General features: G+C 35.6%; 2 protein-coding genes and 1 long non-coding RNA gene across 3 annotated transcripts; 1 reads left to right on the forward strand and 2 right to left on the reverse strand.

The window, feature by feature from the left end:
- The first annotated feature begins 2160 nt into the window (after positions 1 to 2160).
- On the forward strand, positions 2161 to 3197 carry LOC138891608 (uncharacterized). Its single transcript, XR_011407981.1, has 2 exons — positions 2161 to 2439; positions 2835 to 3197. It is a non-coding gene; the product is annotated as an uncharacterized lncRNA (long non-coding RNA).
- Positions 3198 to 10511: 7314 nt separating this feature from the next.
- Positions 10512 to 13645, reverse strand: LOC104121315 (cytochrome P450 71AU50-like). Its single transcript, XM_009633278.4, has 2 exons — positions 11315 to 13645; positions 10512 to 11228 (listed from the first exon to the last, which is right to left on the reverse strand). Exons 1-2 carry the CDS (start codon positions 11384 to 11386, stop codon positions 10617 to 10619), a joined length of 684 nt encoding a protein of 227 aa, XP_009631573.1. The 5' UTR covers positions 11387 to 13645; the 3' UTR covers positions 10512 to 10616.
- On the reverse strand, positions 11417 to 12167 carry LOC104121321 (cytochrome P450 71AU50-like). The gene is made up of 3 exons (XM_009633288.1): positions 12029 to 12167; positions 11520 to 11942; positions 11417 to 11424 (listed from the first exon to the last, which is right to left on the reverse strand). The coding sequence occupies exons 1-3, from the start codon at positions 12165 to 12167 to the stop codon at positions 11417 to 11419; spliced, it is 570 nt and encodes a 189-aa protein (XP_009631583.1).
- Positions 13646 to 22030: the final 8385 nt, after the last annotated feature.

Consider the following 22030-nt stretch of genomic DNA (forward strand, 5'->3'; position numbering starts at 1 on the left):
ATATACACATATGCTATAAGTATATGGGGCATGGAAAAAGATTATGGAGTTATATACGCATCACCATCTGATCAGCTAGTATGCGTTGATGATTTCGCTCACAGAAGCCGAGATGATATGATGGGATGCCCTCCGGGGCTTGATGACGTTATGTACGCATATACCTATGCATGATAAGACATTTATACGCATATGCATGATATTATATATGTTTCATCATTCACAAAGCTATTCATATTTACAAGTTGAGATCTTTACTCCATGTTTCTTTTTTGTCTTTTATATACTGTTTTTCATGCCTTACATACTCGGTATTTTATTTGTACTGACATCCTTTTTGCTTGAGGACACTACGTTTCATACCCGCAGGTCTCGATAGACATGTTGGCAGTCCTCCTAATAGGCTATCAGCTCAGTGGAAGGTATTGGTGCACTCCACTTGCTTCAGAGTTGTCTATTTAGTCAGTATGCTTTGGACATGTATAGATTGGTATGGCGGGATCCTGTCCTGGCCTTTATGACGTTTATGTACTCTTAGAGGCTTGTAGACATATAGCATATATATGGATGATTGTATGGCCTTGTCGGCCTATGTTTTGAGTGTACAAATGATCATTTCGGTCCTATAGGCCCGTATGTCACACGTATGAGATTGTATACCTTGTCGAGTCGTCCTATGTCGAGTATTCCCTTATATTTTATTCTGGTTATCTCATGACGGCCCTTCTGGCCTACTTACCCATGATGGTATGTTAAGAAAGATATGTTACGTTGGTACTCGATTGAGTAAGGCACCGGATGCCCATTGCGACCCTGTTGTTTTGTTCGCGATACTGGAAAACGACACAGACTGCGCATGCAAATTGAGAAAGGTTTAAACAGAGCTATTCGGGGTTTCAAAACATAGAATTGAAGGTTAAATCTATAAATGGCCTATCAAGTCATCACAAAGGCGAATGTGATTTTTAAAAGTAAAAAGTCTTCTAAATCTATCACTTATCTTATAATAGCGACTTTGACTAAGTAAAAAGAACTCTTAACAAACACTTTTCATACAGTGGCATATGCAGAATTTCTTATAATTGATGTCACGTTTTAAAAGAGTAAACAAATAAATTTGAAATGATTTCGCAAAAAAAAGAAAGAATTTGAATCATATCAATCATTTTATAGTATGCTAAGGGAATATAACTCATGCCTAGAAGCTCTGGCCGAGTGGTCTAGTTGTTTTGATGTCTAATGAAGGTCATGAGTTCGAAATTTGCCAACCACCCTGTAAGCTTAAAAGAAGAAAAAAAAATGTATTGGATGGGAGTCGAAAAGCAAATTCAAACTCAAGAATTGCATCGCCATAAAGAGTGGACCAAGTAGTCCGAATTTACCAAGTGGTGTCGTCATATCACATTTATAGCAAAAAAAAAATCAAATTATTTATGTGTATTCTAGTAAAATATTCTAGCGAAACGATGTCACGTGACACTATTTGGCCTAAGGTAAATCCGCCCCTGCTTTTATGTAAATGTAAGAATAATTGCCTCACTTGGTTGCACTTAATGGAAGTCTGAATCTTAATCATTCAGATCTTATTCATTAAGTGTGTTTAATTTTTTTTTACTTCACAATCATTTAATGGATTTGAATATGTCTGTATAATTAAGATTTATAACAAAGACTTAATTTTATTAAGATGCTATCAACTACATTCATTATTAACTGGTGCCACCGCCTACCATTATCAACCATAATTGTCATCGCTGCCAATTACCACTAGCTATTACCCATAACCACCACCGTCAACCAAAACCACCACCAACCACCGTCTTTGGTTGGCACTAACAAGCACCTCTGTTAACCACCCACCGCCACCAACCATATATATATATATATATATATATATATATATATATATATATATATATATAGTCAGAATATTAGATTAATTTGTATTTTATTTGAATTTTACGTTTATTAATTTTTTAAATAAAGATAAATTTTATTCAGATGTTAAAAAATAAACAGTCTCAATCTTTTAGTATTCAGATCTTAATACACATCTTAATAATCATATATGTATTAAGATTCAGATGTCTTAATCTTAATACACATATTGATATTTAGATATATATTCAAATTCAACCGTCTTAATTTTTAAAAAAAAAAAAAAAAAAACAAGGATGTAATTATTTGCTTGTTCATTATGCTTTTAACAAAGTGTAGAAATAGAATTCACCGTAAGGGGTGCTTTAAAAGCACATTAAAATAAATAACTGATTAAAATATACAAGAGATGGAACTCTCATCCCACACTCTCTCTCACTACCGCTAAAGCATTATGGTTTAGATTGTTACCTGGAAGGTTGTTCCAATAGAATGTGACAATTGTCATCGACCAGAGACTCCAATCCGGGCTCATTTCAATTTTTGCAACACACAGAACATGTAAGTTCTCAATATGATTTTAGGCAATTGTTTTGGTCTAAGTTCACTTTTCTACATGCTTCATCATTGATTTTAGAGCCATATATTGATTTTCTGGTCAGATAAAAATAGAATTATTCTATTTTTTCTGTATGAATCTAGAACTGTATATTATTTTTTTGATCGTTTTCTGTGCATTTGGGAATGGTAAATCAATTTTGAACAATGGCTTGAAATAGTTTTGAATCAGCCTTTTAACCAATTTTCATGGTATTTTCTTATATTAGTTTTATCCAAAACTGATCAGAAAAAAAAATTACATTATTTTAAGAAATCAATTATCTTTGAACTGCCCCGAAGGACGCTGCTACCACCGGCCTATCCAAGCTTATCTTGATCATGCATAAATCATCCAGGTTCGGATTCATAAATAATAATAATTGTCTAAGATGACTCGCTTTTGCTACGGTTCCAGTGGATTTTCTTAATCAAGCCAGGCCACCACAGGCAACAGCAGGGACGGATCTATCTTATGAGGTAGGGGTACCATGGCACCCGCTTGCTTTGTTAAAATTTTTACTATGTAAATAATATCTTTGTGAAGAAAGTATAAATGGATAGAGTAGCACCCAAAAGTCACAAAGCGGAAGCGAGTGCCATTGGTTCAGCCTTCCCTTTGAAGGCTTTCTTTGGCCTCATGAATGCAAATTCGATTCCTTGTTGGAGCAGCTCCTTTGACTTTTCCTTTTTTCTACTTATTACGATTTCTTTTATTTTCAGTTGAGCCCTAGGGCCTCACCTCTTTTTCTTCTTTTTCGGTTATTTCTCACCTTTTATTATTTGCTAAGCCTCTCTTCTTTATTTTCTTAACTTTCAGTACTCATTTTGTTTCTATCATTATACCTTACTTTATGAACAATTATTTTCTATAGGTAATTTGAATTGATTTTAATTAGCATATAATTTCTTTATTTTTAATGAAACGATATTAATTTATATATTGAAATATAATTTGAGCAATATCTTCTATTGGGTTTTAAAAAAAAATTAAATGGATTGATTGATAGTCGTTTTGAGTCGAATATCATAGGTTGAATGTTGAAGGTTTTTCTTTGAAAATAATTGTTATATAACTCAACAATTAATATGGAAAAATAAACAAAGAACAATACAAGTAAATTAATCTAGTCAAACAAAGAATATATAGTGTAGTTAAGGTACTCTTTAAGCAAATATTTATATTGGAGGCGCTCTTTCATGAAATGTTATTTTTCTTTTGCATTTTTATTTAGAATGTGTTTAAATTAAGCGTTAAAAATTTGAACTAAAATCGAACTTATTTGCTTTGTGAATGAAAGGCCTATTCAAATTAACCAAAAATTAACTGAACCGACCCATTATTCCCAATCTGTCTTTGTAGCTACTGACATGTATACTGTATGCATAACATGGTGACACCCGCAACCTTCGAATTCTGGATCCACCTCTGGGCAACAGTTATGGCCAAAAAAAAAAAACGGCTTTACCCACCTCTTTTTCCGTTGAACCACTGCTGGAGAAGAAGAAGAAGTGAGAAACGCAACGACTTCTCCCTTCTCAACTAAGCTTGTAAACTAGTTAACCAAGACGAATTTTATTAAGATTTTCGTGTGTGCCTAGTAAAATTACCCAGCAAAAGTGAATCTTTTGTGTGATTGCTTGTTCCAATAATTCTTTGGTGGAAGGAAACATTTTTACTTTAATTGATGTTTTCTTACCATTATCCCCATTGTATTATAATCATTCAGTGTGCATCTTTAAGAAAAATAAAACAACCTTTTCAAAAAATTGCTCTACGTGAGTTGCTTCAAGTAATGGGCCTGCTTGATTTCCATAGCATTGTCTACATAGATTATAGGGAAAAGGAACAAATTTGCCCATGACTATGCGAAATTTTGTCTACTTTTGCCTTCCAGTTAATATATAAATTGGGATCAAAATTGCCCTCTATGTTACCAAATTGATCACATTTGCCTTTTTCCACTAATGAAAATTGATTAGCACCAAAAGTCACCTGATTTTACTTGAAGGGCATATATGATCATTTCGTATAGTCCAAGGATATATTATATCTTTTCGAGGGAAAAAAAAAGAAGAGAAACACATTAATTTGGCACTTATCTTTCTCCGTCCTCAGTAATTCTGCCAGACTAAAAAATCATCATTTCTTAACATTGATTTTTTTTCTTTCTTTAGAAGATCTTTAAGTAATTTTAGTATAAAGAAGTTTTCTGAAATCAGTTTATGTTTTTGTAATTACTTCTAAAGGTTACAGTAATATCTTTTTGGGAGGTATGGGACGCCCGATTTCTCCCTTTTTTTTTCCTTACAAAACACAACCACACAACAACATATCTGCGTTTTCTCTTTGCTCGAGAAACTGACTCCGGTTGGCGATGGAACAAAAGAACGATAGAATCTATATTTGTTCAAAATTAAAAAAAATAATTGCACAAGAGACCACTATGCTTATGTAATTTAGACAGAAGTGTAACTCATGGAAAACGACAAGTTACAACGTTTATTGCATTTGTCTCATTTATGGAGTCATCCCCGTGTTAAGATGAATGTGTGAGCACATTAGGCTGGATAAGATTAGGAATGAAGATATTCAGGAGAGGATGTGACTCCCATGCAGAGGCGGATCTAAAATTTAGAGGTTTCGGGTGCCAAAAATTTCAAACGTAGTCATATTACAATTTACATTGTCTAAATAGGGTATAAATTTAATCGGTTTCGGTTCGGGTTATTCGTCTTTGGAGTTAATATAAACAAATCGATCGAGCAAAAAGATTATGTAATAATTATGATAACTTGGAAAAAAAGCATAAAATTTCAACTCGATTATCCATTTTGAACAAGAAAAAAGGCACGTTATCACTTTATATTTAGATACTTAAGGCAAAAATAATACTAATAAGCACTCTAAACATAAAGTAAGTTTACGAACATTTTTTAATTTATATTTTTTATGAAAATTAACTCACTCGATATTATATACAATTGTCGTAATTTAGAGCAATCTGACAACAAAATAAACTTTCATCATTGATTAAAATAATAACTTATTCAAGGATTTTTATTTTTTTTGCTTTCTACAAATAGATTATCAAAGTTAGGAAAGTGCAACAATGAGGATTTCTTTGAATAGATTTGCAAAAGTTTTGTTTTTATATTTTCTGTTAAATGGTTAAAGAGAAAAGAAAAGAGAAAAAAATTTAAAATAAACTAATAAGATTAAAGAAAAAGTCAATAGGACCTACTAATAAACAAAAAAGAGCAATTAAGTAAAGAGAAAGAATGTCACGACCCAAAATCTCACATGTCATGATGGCGCCTATCTCGATACTAGGCAAGCCGAAAATCTCAATAATCCACCATATCTTTTAAATTTGAAAAACAAATAATTAAAATAAGCGGAAGAAATCTCACAATTTCAAATATAACATTCCCAAAACCCGGTGTCATTGAGTACATGAGCATCTAATATGAGTACAATGATTGACTGATAAAAACCACTGTTTCAAAATATAGAACGGTACAATAACTGAAGGAAAGAGAGACAAGGTCAGCGGACGCCAAGCAGCTACCTTGATAGTCTCCAACTGATAGTACTCTGAAATCTAACAATCTCCGTGTCCGAAAGCACCTGGATCTGCACACGAGGTGCAGAGTGTAGTATGAGTACAACTAACTCAATAAGTAACAAGACTAACCTCTGGGCTGAAAGAAATGATGAGCTCCGCAGGTACAGTCCAGTAAAAGTAATGGTACAGAAATGTAGGCATACTTTCAAGTTCAACAGTTAAACTCGAACAAGTGAAATAGATCAATATTGCATGATATGACGAATATGACATCTCAGTAGAAAGACCTCACGTAAATACTGGTCATAAATTATCCGGTCACTCGGTACCGTTTATGGCCAATCCAGCGCAGGGGTATTCTAACCCTTATATAAATACACATCGACTGACAGTTAATCACTCAGTACCGTATAAGACCAATCCAATCCTGGGATAATTTATCCCTATATATAAATGATACTAACAAGATCTATGTCCAGATAACTCATTACAATACAAATAAGTAAGGCAAGTCCATGCTCTGGAAAAATTCATCCCAAATATATATATATATATATATATATATATATATATATATGAGTAGTAAGTAAGGCAAGTCCATGCCCTGTGAAGTACATCCCGAATATCGATGATCATCTACGCTCACTGGTGGAGTGTACAGACTCCGGAGGGGCTCCTTCATCCCAAGCATAATACAAAGCCAATGTGGCCTACTGCAGGCGAGCAGTCCCGATCCGTATAATAACAAAGCCTATAAGGCCTGCTGCAGGCAGGCAACCCCGATCCATAAAATAGTAAAGCCAATAAGGCCTGCTGTAGGCAGGCAACCCCGATCCAGAACAATAATAATGTATAAAGCCATTCTGGCCTACTGCAGGCGGGCAGCCCCGATCCATTTAATAATTACATATATAAAGCCAAATGGCCTACTGTGTTGAGCAACTCAATCCCATAAATATCCTAACAATGGACATTTATTACTGAGTGTGAAATGTATATTTTAGAACAATTAATTCAACAGCATCACGACCCCATTGCTCCTTAAGTATCGGCACATAGCCTAAACATGATCTTTATTACTAGCCCCAACTTAACTCCTCTAACACATGCCACATGTTCAGATAATAACATGATTCCTTAATTTTACAACTTCACAGGATTTATTCAAGACACAATTTTTGTGGTGCACATCTACATGTTCGTCACCTATCATGTGAGTCACCTTCAACAATTTAAATCATACCAAATTAGGGGATTCATACCCTCAGAACCAAGTTTAGAAGTGTTACTTACCTCAACCCGTATAATTCTTTATTCCGCTATGCCTTTGCCACGAGAATTGATCTCCAAAAGCCTCGTATCTAGCTACAATTAATTCGATTAAGTCAATACGAATTATCGTAATTAATTCCATAAGGAAATACTAATGTTTTCCAATAAAATCAGAAATTAACTCAAAAATCGCCCGTGGGTCCCCGTCTCGGAACCATACAAAAGTTACAAAATATGAACGCTCATCCAACCACGAGTCCAACCATACAAATTTTACCAAATTCCAACATCAACTCGACCCTCAAATCTTCAATTAAAGTCTTTGAAGATTTCTACCATTTTCAACCCAATCTTTACCTATTTGAACTCAACACTCTTTTCATAAACCTTATTGATACGTATAAATAATACTCTTACACCCAAGAATCATACTCTTAATTACCCATCATTACCCAAATTCGAAATTGAAGATTATGGGTTAGAACCTTACCTTTTGATGAAGAACTTGAGGGATTTCTTGTTGGATTTCAAGGCTTGGATAAGAATTTGATGAACAAGACACTTTATCTACTTTCTTTCTCTAGAACACTCTCACTTCTCTCTAAAATCATCAGATAATTACCCCAAAATATGCCCCAAAACCTATTTATCAAAATGGGGTCGGGCTATGAAAATAGAAAAATTACCCTTCCGAAAATAGGTATGCGGTCGCACAATGGACAGCACAATAGGTACGTGGGTAGCACAATGGATCACAAAATCGCTGCCGAAAATTGGGCTGCGCTGGGCATATCGGCGACCATTTCGCAGTCGCATAATGTGTCATTATATGATCGCATAATGATTCTGCGGTCGCACATCTGACCGCAGAATCATATTTTTTCAGCCTTTGGTATTTTGGTCATAACTTCTTATAGGAATGTCCAAATGATGAACGGTTTGAAGCGTTAGAAACTAGACTCAAAGATCTTTCATTTGATAGGAAATACACCCAATAATACTTCGTATCATAAGAGTTTTTCTCATTTGAAGTTAGGTCTTGTGCGAACTCACTTGAAACTTTAGTCTTATGAAATTTCCAACTTTTACATTCGATGCCGAAACCTATCGAATCAAGTCCGATTGACCTCAAATTTTGCACATACGTCATAAATGACATAATGAAGCTATTCCAATTTTCAGAATCAGATTCCGACCTCGATATCAAAAAGTCAACCCCCGGGTCAAACTTCCCAAAAATTCAACTTTCGGCATTTCAAGCCTAATTCCACTACGGACCTCCAAATAATTTTTCGGATACGCTCCTAAGTCCAAAATCACCATACGGAGCTATTGGAATTATCAAAATTAAATTCCGAGATCGTTTACACATAAGTCAATATTCGATCAACTATTTCAACTTAAGCTTCCAACATGAAATTTGTTCTTCCAAGCTAACTCCGAAATACCTTACAACCAAAACCGACAATTCACACAAGTAATAATACCTCGTAGGAAGTTATTCAAGACTTCAAATAGTTGAAAGGAGCGTAAATGCTCAAAACAACCAGTCGGGTCGTTACAAAGAAAAAATAAAGAATCCTCCTAATTGTAGATGTCTTACATGCACCAAACAGAAGCTTTTAAAAAAGGTGAACCACGTTGGATTTGAACCCCCACCATTGGGCTGAAAATGATCCTACCTTGCCAATGGCACCTTGAGCCATTTTGTTATTGAGGGTGCCACTTAAAATATTTGTATGTATTTCTTCTATATATACATGCATGTATACATACTATTGCATAGTCTCGGCCAAAGCTTGTGGGTGACGTACCACCCCATCCGTTACACATAGATCCGCTCCTGCTTCCTTGGACGACAAGATGCGGGATGCGAGGCTTAGGTGGTTCTGGCACGTGCAGAGGAGGAGCCTAGATGCCCCGGTTAGGAGATGTGAGTTGGCTCTGGCAGGTACGAGAAGAGGTACAGGGCGGCCTAAGAAGTATTGGGGCGAGGTTATCAGGCAGGACATGACGCGGCTTCAGATTTTCGAGGACATAACCCTTGATAGGAAGGTGTAGAAGTCGAGCATTAGAGTTGTAGGTTAGAGGGTAGTCGAGCGTTTTTTCACGTTGTATCGGCTAGTCTGATAGTGTTTTACCTAGGACTGCTAGCGATTTTTGTAATTATTATTATTATTATTATTATTGCCCTTCCATTTATTGTTGTCTCTTACGATGCTGATATTATTTTTCTTGTTTCTGTTGTTGTTACGAATCTATTGTCTCTGAGCCGAGGGTCTTCCGGAAACAGCCTCTCTACCCCTCCGGGGTAGGGGTAAAGTTTGCATACACCCTACCCTCCCCAGACCTCACTAGTAGGATTCTACTGGGTTATTGTTGTTGTTGTTGTCTCCGTGTCCTTATTAATGGTACAATGCATACTGAAGCCTCAATGCTTTTTCTACAACCATGTCTTAGCACTTTATTATCAATCTGCAGGTGAAACCAATTGTCAAAGCTATTGTATTATTATGTGGTTTACTGAAATCCGGACACTACCAGCAGATATTGAACCAGCAAGAAACTAATGCAGCATTTAGATAAACAAAAAAGGAAAACAACCTGCAATGTCAATAGTAGTATAATTCTCAGGCACCCACAATATTATGAAGAAACACCAGAAACTTTAGACGAAAAAGTGGACCTTGAAAGAATGGTGGAAGAGTAAGGCCTGGAAAATCTTCTAAAATGTATAGTCAAGTTATTCAAGAGAGCTTTCAGGCTGTATCCGCTCCGTATAGGAATGCGGATAAAGAGAAAATGACAGAAACAACAGGGCCTAATAGAGGGACTGCCTCCTACTTAATCTGATAGTGACTTCAAATTATATCTGTGCTTAATTCCCGGTTGCTCCTTTGTCCCTCTGAGAGATTGTATAACTAAATAACCAGTTTTCGTTTCACATATCTATGTTTGTTTAAGGCTCGAATGACCTCATTATAAATACTTGTAGGTGTCACCCCTTTGGTTGAGATAAAAATGTTGTTAGATAATGCTACTTTAATTTGCGATTTTAATCTTTTGATTTGTTAACCAGAATACAAAGGAAACAAGAAAATAACAGGTCAACTGTAAACACATGAGACTATTGGAAAACACCAATCTAATTAGGCATGAATGCATTATCACAGCAGTATTTGCAGAATAGCAGGTAAAGCACACAACAATCACAAATATCAAATGAGTAGAACCTGAATATGAGGTGTCCAATAGGTACAACCCGAAGATAACGTGTCTAAATTTAAATTCTTCTTTCCATCAACCATTTAGTCTATAAGTAGGAATAGCCATCAAAGGCTTTTCTTTGCACAATACTATCCCAAACTCCTCATCAACGTCTAAATCCAGAGGCTGCATACCATTTGGAATCTCCCAATCAAAGCAATGCACCAATTGTGCAACCACAAGGCGAACAATGGTAATCCCCAACTGCATTCCGGGGCAGCTTCTTCTACCAGAGCTAAATGGTAAAAGTTGGAAGTGGCATCCACGAATATCTACACTGCTCCCGACAAATCTCTCAGGCAAAAACTTCTCAGGCTCAGGCCAAACATTTGGATCCCTCTGAATTGCATAACAATTTATCATGATTCGGGATCCCTTTTGTATGTGGAAGCCGTCGACTACACAATCTTCCATGGCCTCATGATGCATTACTAGCACTATGGAATGCAGCCTCAGGCCCTCTTTTACAACCATGTCTAAGTACTTTAAATTCTCCAGGTCTGATTCTTCAACCATTCTGTCCATGCCTACAACTTCTTCTAACTCTCTTTGTAATTTCTTCATTGCTTGAGTGTGCCTTAGAAGCTCAGTGAGAATCCATTCTACTGATGTGGCTGAAGTGTCCATTGCTGCAATTAGCATGTCCTGTATAGAAAAGGAAGCAGAATCAATATTAAAGATAGTGGTATTTTGAGCTTATATTAGTATGTGAATGGGATACAAATACATACTAAGAGGATAGCTTTTATATGTCGACAATCAAACTGAAATTCTGCTTCTCCTGATTGCATAATCTCCATCATGGTGTCGACAAATCCTTGGCTTGTTTCTCGTCATGAGACTGAACATGATCATCAATGATCCTCTCAACAAACTTATCAAGCACCTTTGAAAGATCCTTGAGTTTGCGAGTGAATCCCTGGAGATCAATAACACCAAGAAAGGGGAAAAAATCTCTAAGATTTGGTGTTCCTGCTAAATGCACAACATCTTGAACTACAGCTTTGAATCCCCTCTTATCCAAGTCCTCATCCATGTATTTGTTTCCAAACACCATTAAGCAAGTCAAGTTAGCATTCAACGACGTAATCTTTGCACTAAGATCAACAGCAACGCAATCATGAGCTTGTTCTTTAAGTGATTCAATTAGAAGTTCAACTTCTTGCTTTCTCATGGATCGAAATGAATTCATCTTGTGGCTATTCAAAAGGTGAACAGTGCACAGTTTGCGCATGTTACGCCAATATGCACCATACTTTGCAAAAGTCAAATTCTTTTGGCCATAGTCCAAATACTGGGATGCTTCATGATGAGGCCTACCAGCAAATATGTGATCATATGTCTTTAGGAACTTCTCAGCTGCATCAGCAGACGAATTAATCGTACATACATAATAGGACCATGTTTCTTGGCTAGTTTTTGTAAATCTTGGTGTAGATTTTTACCTAACAAATGAAGATGTCCTAAAATGGGAAGCCCTTTTGGACCTGGAGGAAACCTTTTTCTCTTCTTAATGTTTAGCAGCTCATAGAAGGCATATACTAATAGACCAACAATTAGAGTTGTTGCCCATATATAAGCCATGGCTAATATGACTTTGTTAACTTCTAAGAGCGCTAATGGAAGATGATACAATGTACATATGTTGGTGCAAGAGCTCGGACATTGAGGATATATATATATATATATATGCACCATTAATAGCTGGGATGTCAATCTTTACCAAAAAAAGAAAATGTGAGATGTCAATGTTCTTTTCTAATCTATACTGAGAATAGTCTTCAGTAAACTGTTCTAAACTCTCAGAGACCAATCTTATCTTGGATCCTCTCTGAAGGTAAATATTTTTTAAACTCGAAGGAGGTCAAAATAATTGATACTTACTCCTATTTAATATGGCCAAATATCAATACAAGTAATAATCCCAAGGAGTATTTAAGTTATATATCAGATAGCATAATTTATCAAGACAATTTAATCGTTTGTAACATGCTATTACTTCATTTTTCAGGTCACAATATCAGAGTTGCTATAATGAGTTATCTGTTATTATAGGTCAACTTAACTTGACGACATTGCACAAATTTAAACAAGGATGACTTTGCCCATCATGTTCATTGACAGAACTTCCCCACTCTCCCACCAAAACATTTAACAACATAACAGACATCAAGAAAGGGAAATTTACGTAATGTTTAAACTTTGAAACCCATGATGAATAATCCACCAAAAAGCAGTGGAATTCTTTTTAGAGTAATATACATTAAACTAACATCACTCAATTAATATATACACATTTCCTGTAATTTTGAACCAAATACGTAATACCCTTACCCTAGAACAAATTAATACTGTTAACAGCAGTGTATCAAAAATGGCTAAATTAACCCCACGTGGCTCGTCATAGATGAAACCTATAGCCAAGGCAAGTATGTTTGTTGTTTAACTGCCAAAGGAATGGGATCAATGACCCTACACAAATGTCAACGGCAAAGTAGCCTTTAAGTTTTGGGACCGCCGTCTTCATTCATCGCTATCTTCTTATTATACTGCTTCTATTCCAAAAGCATTGGCAAGAGGCATGACGTTACAAGATATAACTATAATCCACGGCAATTACTGAAGGAAGTATTGATAGTTTTTTGAATCAGAATTGAGATCCGAAAATTAAATTTAGTATCTACCAAAGTAAATGGTTCTTTGATTGCAGAAATTCCTGTTGATGGTAATATTAGTGGATTCAGTGAACAAAATGAATCATCAATTCATATGTTTTTTTTTTTTGAATTTCCTGAGTTATACACCGCATAAAAAACAACTAGAAATTGATAGTAATGTTTATAATGGCAGTAATAGCCCAACATCATTCATCACAGTAAAACATGATATAAGTGCTTAAACTTATATTTAACAACACGTTTGAGTTCATCACTTAGCTTGCGAACTTATAAAAGTACTTATATAAAGTACATTGTAGCATTAGATGCAACACAGACTAGAAAACATGGATAATGCATTCTCGCTCAGTCTCTTGTCTCCATGCTCATACATTAACATTTTAGCATTAGAGACGTTAAGCAAATATTTGGAAGACATGAACTCTGAGAAATCCTAAGGTACATGGACATGTCAACATACCTCAACGATTCCTCACGGAAAATCGTGGATTAACTAGCACATAAACAGTGGTGTGCGCAAAATATTTCGCAAATGGTGTTACATTTAAATAAATGAATATATAAATAAATTATTATAATATTATATTAATAAAAAGGAATTTAAATGCATTGTTGTCATTTTAATGTTCAAAAAAGAAATACAAAAAAAGTGAAAAAATATTTCAGAAAAAAGGCTAAACAAAAAGTTACCTTTGTCTCAAATAAGTAAAGATGAACTTAGCGCCGTATGTTCATTTTCAGGCTAGGGCAGTGTATTGCAGAGGGGTGACCAGACCAGCCATTTTTACATGGGAAAAGGGTTAAATATACCCCTCAATTTTCATATATTGTCTACATTTAATCTCTGTTATACTATCGGGCCAAATTTACCCTTACAATCAGCAAACTTTTAAAAATACTCCTTGATCTGTTAAGTAATCCAAAATCTCCCAAATTCCTTTTATTTAAATCACTTGTTATTCTTCTTGGTCCACTATTTTTGAAATAATTGGCATTTACCTGCTTTCTAAATTAGAGAAAAATATATATTAAATAATACAACCGAATAAACAAAGTATAGTAAATTGAAAAATCTAAATTAGGTAGCTTTTCTAAATTATAAAAGTATTTACAACATCCCAATTTTAATGAATTCATTGCACCAGATGTATGGAGACTTTACAACTATTAGTGATTGAAGTTGAAGTTTCTCGGAGACTTTACATTGTCTAATTCAACTTTGCATTAGTTAAATACCTATACATTTTGCACTCTTAAGTTAGTCGATCGAACTCTATACTAACCAGGCAATGACAAAATATATTTGAATATACATGTACATACATGATGATCAGTTGCATATAATACACAATAAATAGACCCACTAAATTCTACGGTGTGTATATGATTGAAAAATAAATAAAATATTAAACCAATTTTATTTATTACAAAAAGAGACATGGGTGGATTGGTAATAAAACAAATTGTGAATAATTTGTATAGTCTAGTAACTTTAGCATTCACATCAATAGTAATTTGTGAAATTAAAATAGTGGACCAAGAAGAACAACAAGTGATTTAAATAAAAGAAATTTTGGATATTTTGGATTACTTAACATATCAAGGGGTATTTTTAAAAATTTACTGATTGTAAGGGTAAATTTATCCTGATAGTATAACGGTAGGGGTAAACTTGACCTGATAAATGCAGACAATATATGAAAGTAGAGGGGAATATTTGGCCCTTTTCCCATTTTACATTGATTTGCTAAAATTAAAAAATAACCAAATTATTCACGACAGAGGATAGAACCCGCGACCTTTTCGAAGTAAGGTTAGAGTCTTTACCGCTACGCTGGAGACTGTTTATGTCCTTAGTAGTGTCACCTAAATTATTTCATTCAGTTTGAATGTTCAGATATCATTTTCACACATATATTTAGTTAATTTTTCCAACGAAGCGGTATCACGTGACACCGCTTCACTTAATGTAAATCTGCCCCTGCACATAATGACACACAAAGTAAATAGAGAAGAAAAAGCAACACAAGGATTTAATGAGATTCGGCTAAGCCTAATCCTCAGGACAGAAGCAGAGAGAATTTTCCACTATGAATGAGAAGAAAAATACAGTATAATCTCTAGAATCCTGATGTTTTATACTTCAATACCACACGGAGGAGGGAATGATTTGTGTGATGTCCAATTTTCGTGTGCACTGGATTATACAAGGACTTGATTCTTCTATGCGTTCCTTAATCTACTGTTGCAGAATAAATAATGCAGAAAGTAAAGAACATAACTATTTTTATGTGAAAAATACCCGACTCAAAAGGTAAAAAAAAACCACAACCTACTACCCATTAGGATTTTTTTCAACACTTCACTAACACTTTGAGCCAAAACAATAATGTTTACAAACTCTTGTAAACCTAAAGATTACCTCTAACCCTTGTAGCAACCAACCACGGGTTGTTGCGACAGATTCAAGTTAACTCTAACTTGAAAAATACAACTCAAGTACCTAGTATAATTTGCTTCTACGAAAGCTGAAAGGTACAACTAAAAAGTCCTACTATAATTGAACTAGAATAAAAGACAGACACATGGAACTAGTTCTTCTATCTGGTTCATGTAGCTTCAGGTTCGCACTTCTTGAAACACACAGGAATTGCTTGCAAAATGCCTTACTTTTTTACTCTCAATTCTTGCTTAACTTCAGCATGTGTGTGTTACATATAAAAGAGAATACAACTAATATTTATCGAGTTAGTAGAATAAGGATTAACTAGAGTTCTAATATTTTACTCTTCCTTGGTGGAAGAGTTCTAGTTATCTTCAACTTCTAACTCTTTACTAATCTTGGATAGAGTTCTCTTCAAGTAAGGAGTCCTGCTCCTTATCAAATATACAACCTTTTCGTTCAAGGGTTATCAGAAATAACTGCTTATACTTATCTCTTTCACGTGCATACCTTTTGCTTGATTCTGTCTGCCACATGTGTACACTGTCCATGGACCTGGTTCATGTATGTGTTCCTTTGTAAATCGTCAAAATCAAAACCGCTCAGGTCAATAAATCCCCAACTACAACCCCGGTATATAGATTCCAAGTAGTCCGAAACCTATAAGAGAAAGGTTTTTTCAATATTTCGAGGACAATAAATTTTTCTTTCCCAAATCTATTAGAACAATGAGTTTCCCAAACCTATAGGGATTATGCGTTTTCAAAAAAATACAAGAAAATAATTCAAGCCACAAATAACAAATCTTCCCCTTGGCCTGAATTTTTTCATCACAAGAACAACGTGTCTTTACATTGTCCTCAGCCCTTGCAAGGGCTCTATCCATTGTCGCACACATTAACCAAGTCTAGGCAACGCCTAAACTTGTTAAGAAACCCAATCTCTTCAGCTATAATACCAATTCGCCGATCTGCTTTTGTACTCGAAATAGCTTCTGGATAGCTATTACACTCAAGTACATCAACGGTCTCTGCAACTAATAAAGCAAATACCACATGATTTGTATATCCAAGAAGATTTTCATCAACTGAGTTTGCAATTCTATACGGTTGGTGTTTCACATGTGCATTAACATGATCATTATTTTACACCTCCTCCACTTCTCTCTTTTAGAATTACTGGGTTGAGCTAGTAGAGATTCAATTTCTTGCTTTTTGTGGTCACCTACATCACAATATGTTTTTGCTATTGACTTCTTCCTCTAACTATCCAGTGAGCCAGATTTATTGAATATCATGTTCTACTTATAATTATTCATTGAGTCTTTTGATCTATGCACCAAAACTTATAACCTTTCACTCCAGTTGCATATCCTAAAAATATGTACTTTCTTGATCTCGGATTAAGTTTTCCATCCCTCACATGAGCATAAGCAGGATAATCAAATCTCCTCAAATTTGAATAATCAACAGGCGAACTGAACCATACCTCAAAATAAATTTTGAGCTCAACAGTTGTGGATGGAGATTTGTTGGCCATCTAACAAGTTGTATTGAGTTCTTCAACCCAAAATCCTTGCTAACACACGAGTGTGAAATCATGTGCCATCCCTATCACAGGGAGTTCTGTTTATACGTTTTGCAACACCATTCATGGTGTTTTGATACATGTGGTGTGTCTTACTGTTCTCTCTCTGCTGCAGAAATCATTAAACTCTAAATTATTAAATTCTAAACCATTATCGGTCCGAAAATGTATATTTTCGTCTGCCTCTCAACCATCATCTTCTATTTAACAAAAGTAAAAAATACCTCATTTTTTGTTTATGAAAAATACACCCAAACTATTCTTGAGTAATCGTCAATCAAAGTCATAAAATAACTGGCACCACTCTTGGATGGATCTCTATTTGGACCCCACAAGTTTGAATGTTATAATCTAACTTGTCTTCGGTCTTGTGCTCTGCCTTCTTGCTGAATTTTACCCTTGTTTGTTTACCAAACATACAATGTTCACAAATATTTAAAGCTTGATTTTTGTACTCAGCCAACAAATTCTATTTGCTCAACAAAGACAATCCCTTGTCACTCAAATGACCAAGTCGCAAGTGTCGCAATTGAAACTGATTCAAATTACTTTTTCTAGAAGCTATAATAGCTTCCCTTTCAACTATACTAGCTTGAAGATAATATAGTCTGGAATACAACTTACCCTTCATGAGTACCATAGGGCCTTACACATTTTAAGTACCATTCTCGGAGTGACACTTAAAATCTTGATCATCTAAAGTTGAAAGAGAAATCAAATTCCTCTTTATCCGAGGAACGTGCCAACACTCAATATTTCTGGTGATTCCATCGAACATTTTTAATTTGATGTTACTATTCCCTCTATTGGTAATGGATTATCATCTCCCATATAGAGAGTTTCACTCATCTGCTTGTAAGTTGCAAATAATTTCTTGTGAGGACATATGTGATTTTATTTATTTTTATACTTTAATATTAATTTGGTGGTTGCAAATACTAGATTGAGTCTGTTATTGTCTATTTCTTGCTTGAAAAAGTAGAAATTGGATTGGGTAGTCAACAAGTAAAAGAATTGAGCTTATTGAGAAATTAATGAAGCTTGATTAGGAATAGGGAGATTTCTACTTGGGTTAGTATCGATTGGGTTTAATCGGACTCCTTTCGGTTTGCAAAGAATTTTTAGGGATAAGCTTGAATTGAAACATTCTAGTGGGTAGCTAACAATTGGACCATAATCACTAATCCAAAGTATTTAGGCAAGCTACGTACATCCATGAACTAATTATGCTATATTGAGGTTACAACGATGGTCATTCTCTTTTTAGAAAACAAATCAATTTTTCCAATCGTATGAACAAGGATAACCGCGTAATCCCAACATAATAGAGTGTCGAAAATATATTCCCAAATTACTATGTTATATCTTTTCTCAAGAAATTCATAACTGATTCACAGTGATTTAACACAATATAGGCTCTGATAACAATTGTTAGAACCAAATTACATTAAAGATGAAAACTGTTATCTTTTACCGAAGAACTATCATATCAAATCATCAAGAACAAATATTAAATGCGGAAGCGTACCTGAATCCATAGGAGAATGAAACTGCTCATCTTGCGGTTATCGGTCTTCCAAACCAACACATAAGTCGTTCTATTCTTTCCAACGATGGGATGATAGAAAGAAAAACCATACGTCTGATTTGGGACCATAACTCTATTAATAGGTACACAATTTTATGTATTTCTAATTTAGCCCATCATCAAATTAGAAACTACATCCAGGTATTTACACATAAAACCCCATACTTTATAAGGTATCTAATAGACCCTTTTAACTTTAAAATCTTAGCAGCTCACTTTTAATTTGGGTTAACCTTTTAATGATAGCAACCAACATACAATTATTATTAATACCATATACGTGCAAGTCCTAACACTTGAAGCATCTCTTCATTTCTTTTGAAATTTGTTTCACCTTTTTCTCCAAACACATTCCAACTTATACCATACTTGCCTACCAGGTTCCAGTTATTTCTCCGCCCTCATGTGGGCCTGTATGAATCTTGGGGTTAGTTTACATTATGTCATTCAGCCCGTAATTAGCCAAAATTAAACTAGCCCTCACTCAGTCATCAATCTCTCAAGTCTCTCGGGCTCACAATATCATGAAACTAGCCCAAAACGATGATATGATGTATCAATAAATAACAACAGAGTCTGAGATATAATATGCAATGAATGTATATGATTGCGTATGAAATTATAATTTAAACATATAATTCAACAGCAGAAATAACCTCAGTGGGTCCCAATAATACCAGTATTTGCCTAAGCATAATTTCTAACATGAGTCACAACTTAGTTTCTCTAACACATGAAAACTATATGAAAAAATACAAGTTAATTGTCTACACAGCTCTACGAAATTGATTGAGTCTCAATTTTTATGGTGCACGCCCACACGCCTGTCACCTAGCATGTGCGTCACCTCCGAACAAATCACATAACACGTATAATCATGGTTTATACCCTCAGCTCCAAGTTTAGAAGTATTACTTACCTTGAATAAGCCAAATCTAATACCGAACAAGCCAAGTGATGCTCCAAAAATACCATCCCACGCGTACCGACCTCAAAACGACTTGAAACTAGCCATAAACAACTCAAATATATCAAATAATGTCAAAGAAAACAAACTCAATCGATAAAGGTCGAATCTTTAATCAAAAACCCAAAATCAACCCAAAAGTCCAACTTGGGCCCATGCCTCAGAACCCAACAAAACTTATAAAATCCGATAACTCATTCAATTACGAGTCCAACCATACTAGTTTCACTCAAATCCGTCTCCGAATCGATGTTCAAAACTCAAAATATCACTCTATGAAACTTTAGGCTAAAACCCCCAATTTATCTTTATAATTCATAATATGTAACGACCCGGCTGGTCGTTTTGAGAGTAATAGCTTCGATCCCCTATTAACTGCTTTCCCCAAATCTTTTTCTGCTATTGTGACTTACCGGGATGATTGGTTTTGAGTTTCGGAGTGTTTTGGGACACTTAGTCCCTAAATGAGAGCTTAAGCCCTAGGATATGGACCGTAGTCGGAACTATGTGAAGACGACTCCAGAATGGAATTCCGTCGGCTCCATTAGGTGATTTTGGGTTTAGGAGTGTGTACGGATTATGTTTTAGAGGTTCGTAGCTCATTTAGGCTTGAAATGGCAAAAGTCGAATTTTTTTAGTTTTGGGCCGGTAGTGAAAATTTTGGTATCGGGGTCGTTTTCCGATTCCGAAAGTTGGAGTACATCCGTAATGTTGATTATAACTTGTGCGCAAAATTTGAGGTCAATCGAACGTGATTTGATAGGTTTCAACATCGGTTGTAGAATTTTGAAGTTTCAAGTTCTTTAAGTTTGAATTGGAGGGTGATTTGTAATTTTAGCATTGTTTGATGGGATTTGAGATCGACTAAGTTCGTATGGTGTTTTAGGATTGGTTGGTATGTTTGGTCGAGGTCCCGAGGCCTCGGGTGTGTTTCGGATGCTTAACGGGTAAAAATTTGGACTTAGAGGAATTTCTGAACTTTGCTGGTTCTGGTGTTTTCGCACTTGCGAAAAAGAGACCGCAGGTGCGCGAGCCGCACATGCGGAGATGGAAGCACAGATACGATAAATCGAGAGTTGGCCTGGGGTCGCAGGTGCGAGGAAGTTTCCGCATCTGCGATGTCCGCAAATACGCAAGCACATTCGCACATGCGCACGATGCGCAGAAGCGGAAGGGACTCCGCAGGCGCGAGTGCGCAGATGCGGCCATTTCATCGCAGATGCGAAGGCAGAGTGGGTAAGTGAGTTGCGCAGATGCGCACGTTTTTCCGCATAAGCGCACCCGCAGGTGCGAGCCCAGGTTCTGCAGGTGCGAAAATATCTGGGCAGTGATTAAAACCGAAGGGCTTCGCGATTTTTATCATTTTGGCTTTGCAAACTCGGGTTGGGGCGATTTTTGAGAGCATTTTCGAGGCATTTCTTGAGGTAAGTTCCTTGTGCTTATTTTTGGTCAATAATCTTGCCTTGCCATGTATTTTCCCACCTAGTTAATATGTATTTGAGGTGGAAATTGGTAGATAGAAACTAGGGATTTGGGAGTTTGAATTGTGGATTGGAGGACCATTTGGTGTCGGATTTTAGGAAATTTGATATGGTTAGACTCGTGAGTGAATGAGCTTTCTATTTTCATGAATTTTGTCGGGCTTCGAGACATGGGCCTTGGGGGCTGGGTCAGAGCCAATTTTAGGTTTTGGCCTAATTGTTGTAGTTTTTCTTATGGGATTCATTCCATTAGCGCGTATTGATGGTATTGTACTGTTTTGAATAGATTCGGGCCATTTAGAGTCGGATACTCGTGGCAAGAACGTGTTATCAGGTTGATTTGAGCGGTTCGAGGTAAGTGGCTTGCCTAACTTTATGTTGGGGACTTTTCCCTTAGGATATCTTGATATTATTTGGTGTGTGGGCGCCATGTACGTGACGTTACGAGTACGTACACGGGCTATTATTGCAAAAATCATGTTTAACCTTTTTAAATCATAAATTGCTTCTCTTATTAATTGTACTAATCTGTTTAATTATGTAGTTTAGACTAGAAAAACATGCTTACATGTTTTAACTGTCTAATTGACATTCTGTGCGTCATATTCAGTTAAGTCCTTATTTGCCTTAACTGTGTCCAGTATAAACTGTATTACGCGATGTCATACTTGTCATTTCATCTTGCGTTGCAAATTTACTTTGG

Source organism: Nicotiana tomentosiformis, chromosome 5, assembly GCF_000390325.3.
Source record: "Nicotiana tomentosiformis chromosome 5, ASM39032v3, whole genome shotgun sequence".
Taxonomy (NCBI): Eukaryota; Viridiplantae; Streptophyta; class Magnoliopsida; order Solanales; family Solanaceae; genus Nicotiana; species Nicotiana tomentosiformis.

Bases quoted from the DNA above. Each gene is read 5' to 3' on its own strand.
- LOC104121315 (XM_009633278.4), bottom strand. From the start codon at position 11,386: ATGATGGAGATTATGCAATCAGGAGAAGCAGAATTTCAGTTTGATTGT. The intron at 11,229-11,314 runs GTATGTATTTGT...TTTTCTATACAG, and splicing joins ATATAAAAGCTATCCTCTTA to GACATGCTAATTGCAGCAAT.
- LOC104121321 (XM_009633288.1), bottom strand. From the start codon at position 12,167: ATGGCTTATATATGGGCAACAACTCTAATTGTTGGTCTATTAGTATAT. The intron at 11,943-12,028 runs GTAAAAATCTAC...CTGCTGATGCAG, and splicing joins AGGACATCTTCATTTGTTAG to CTGAGAAGTTCCTAAAGACA.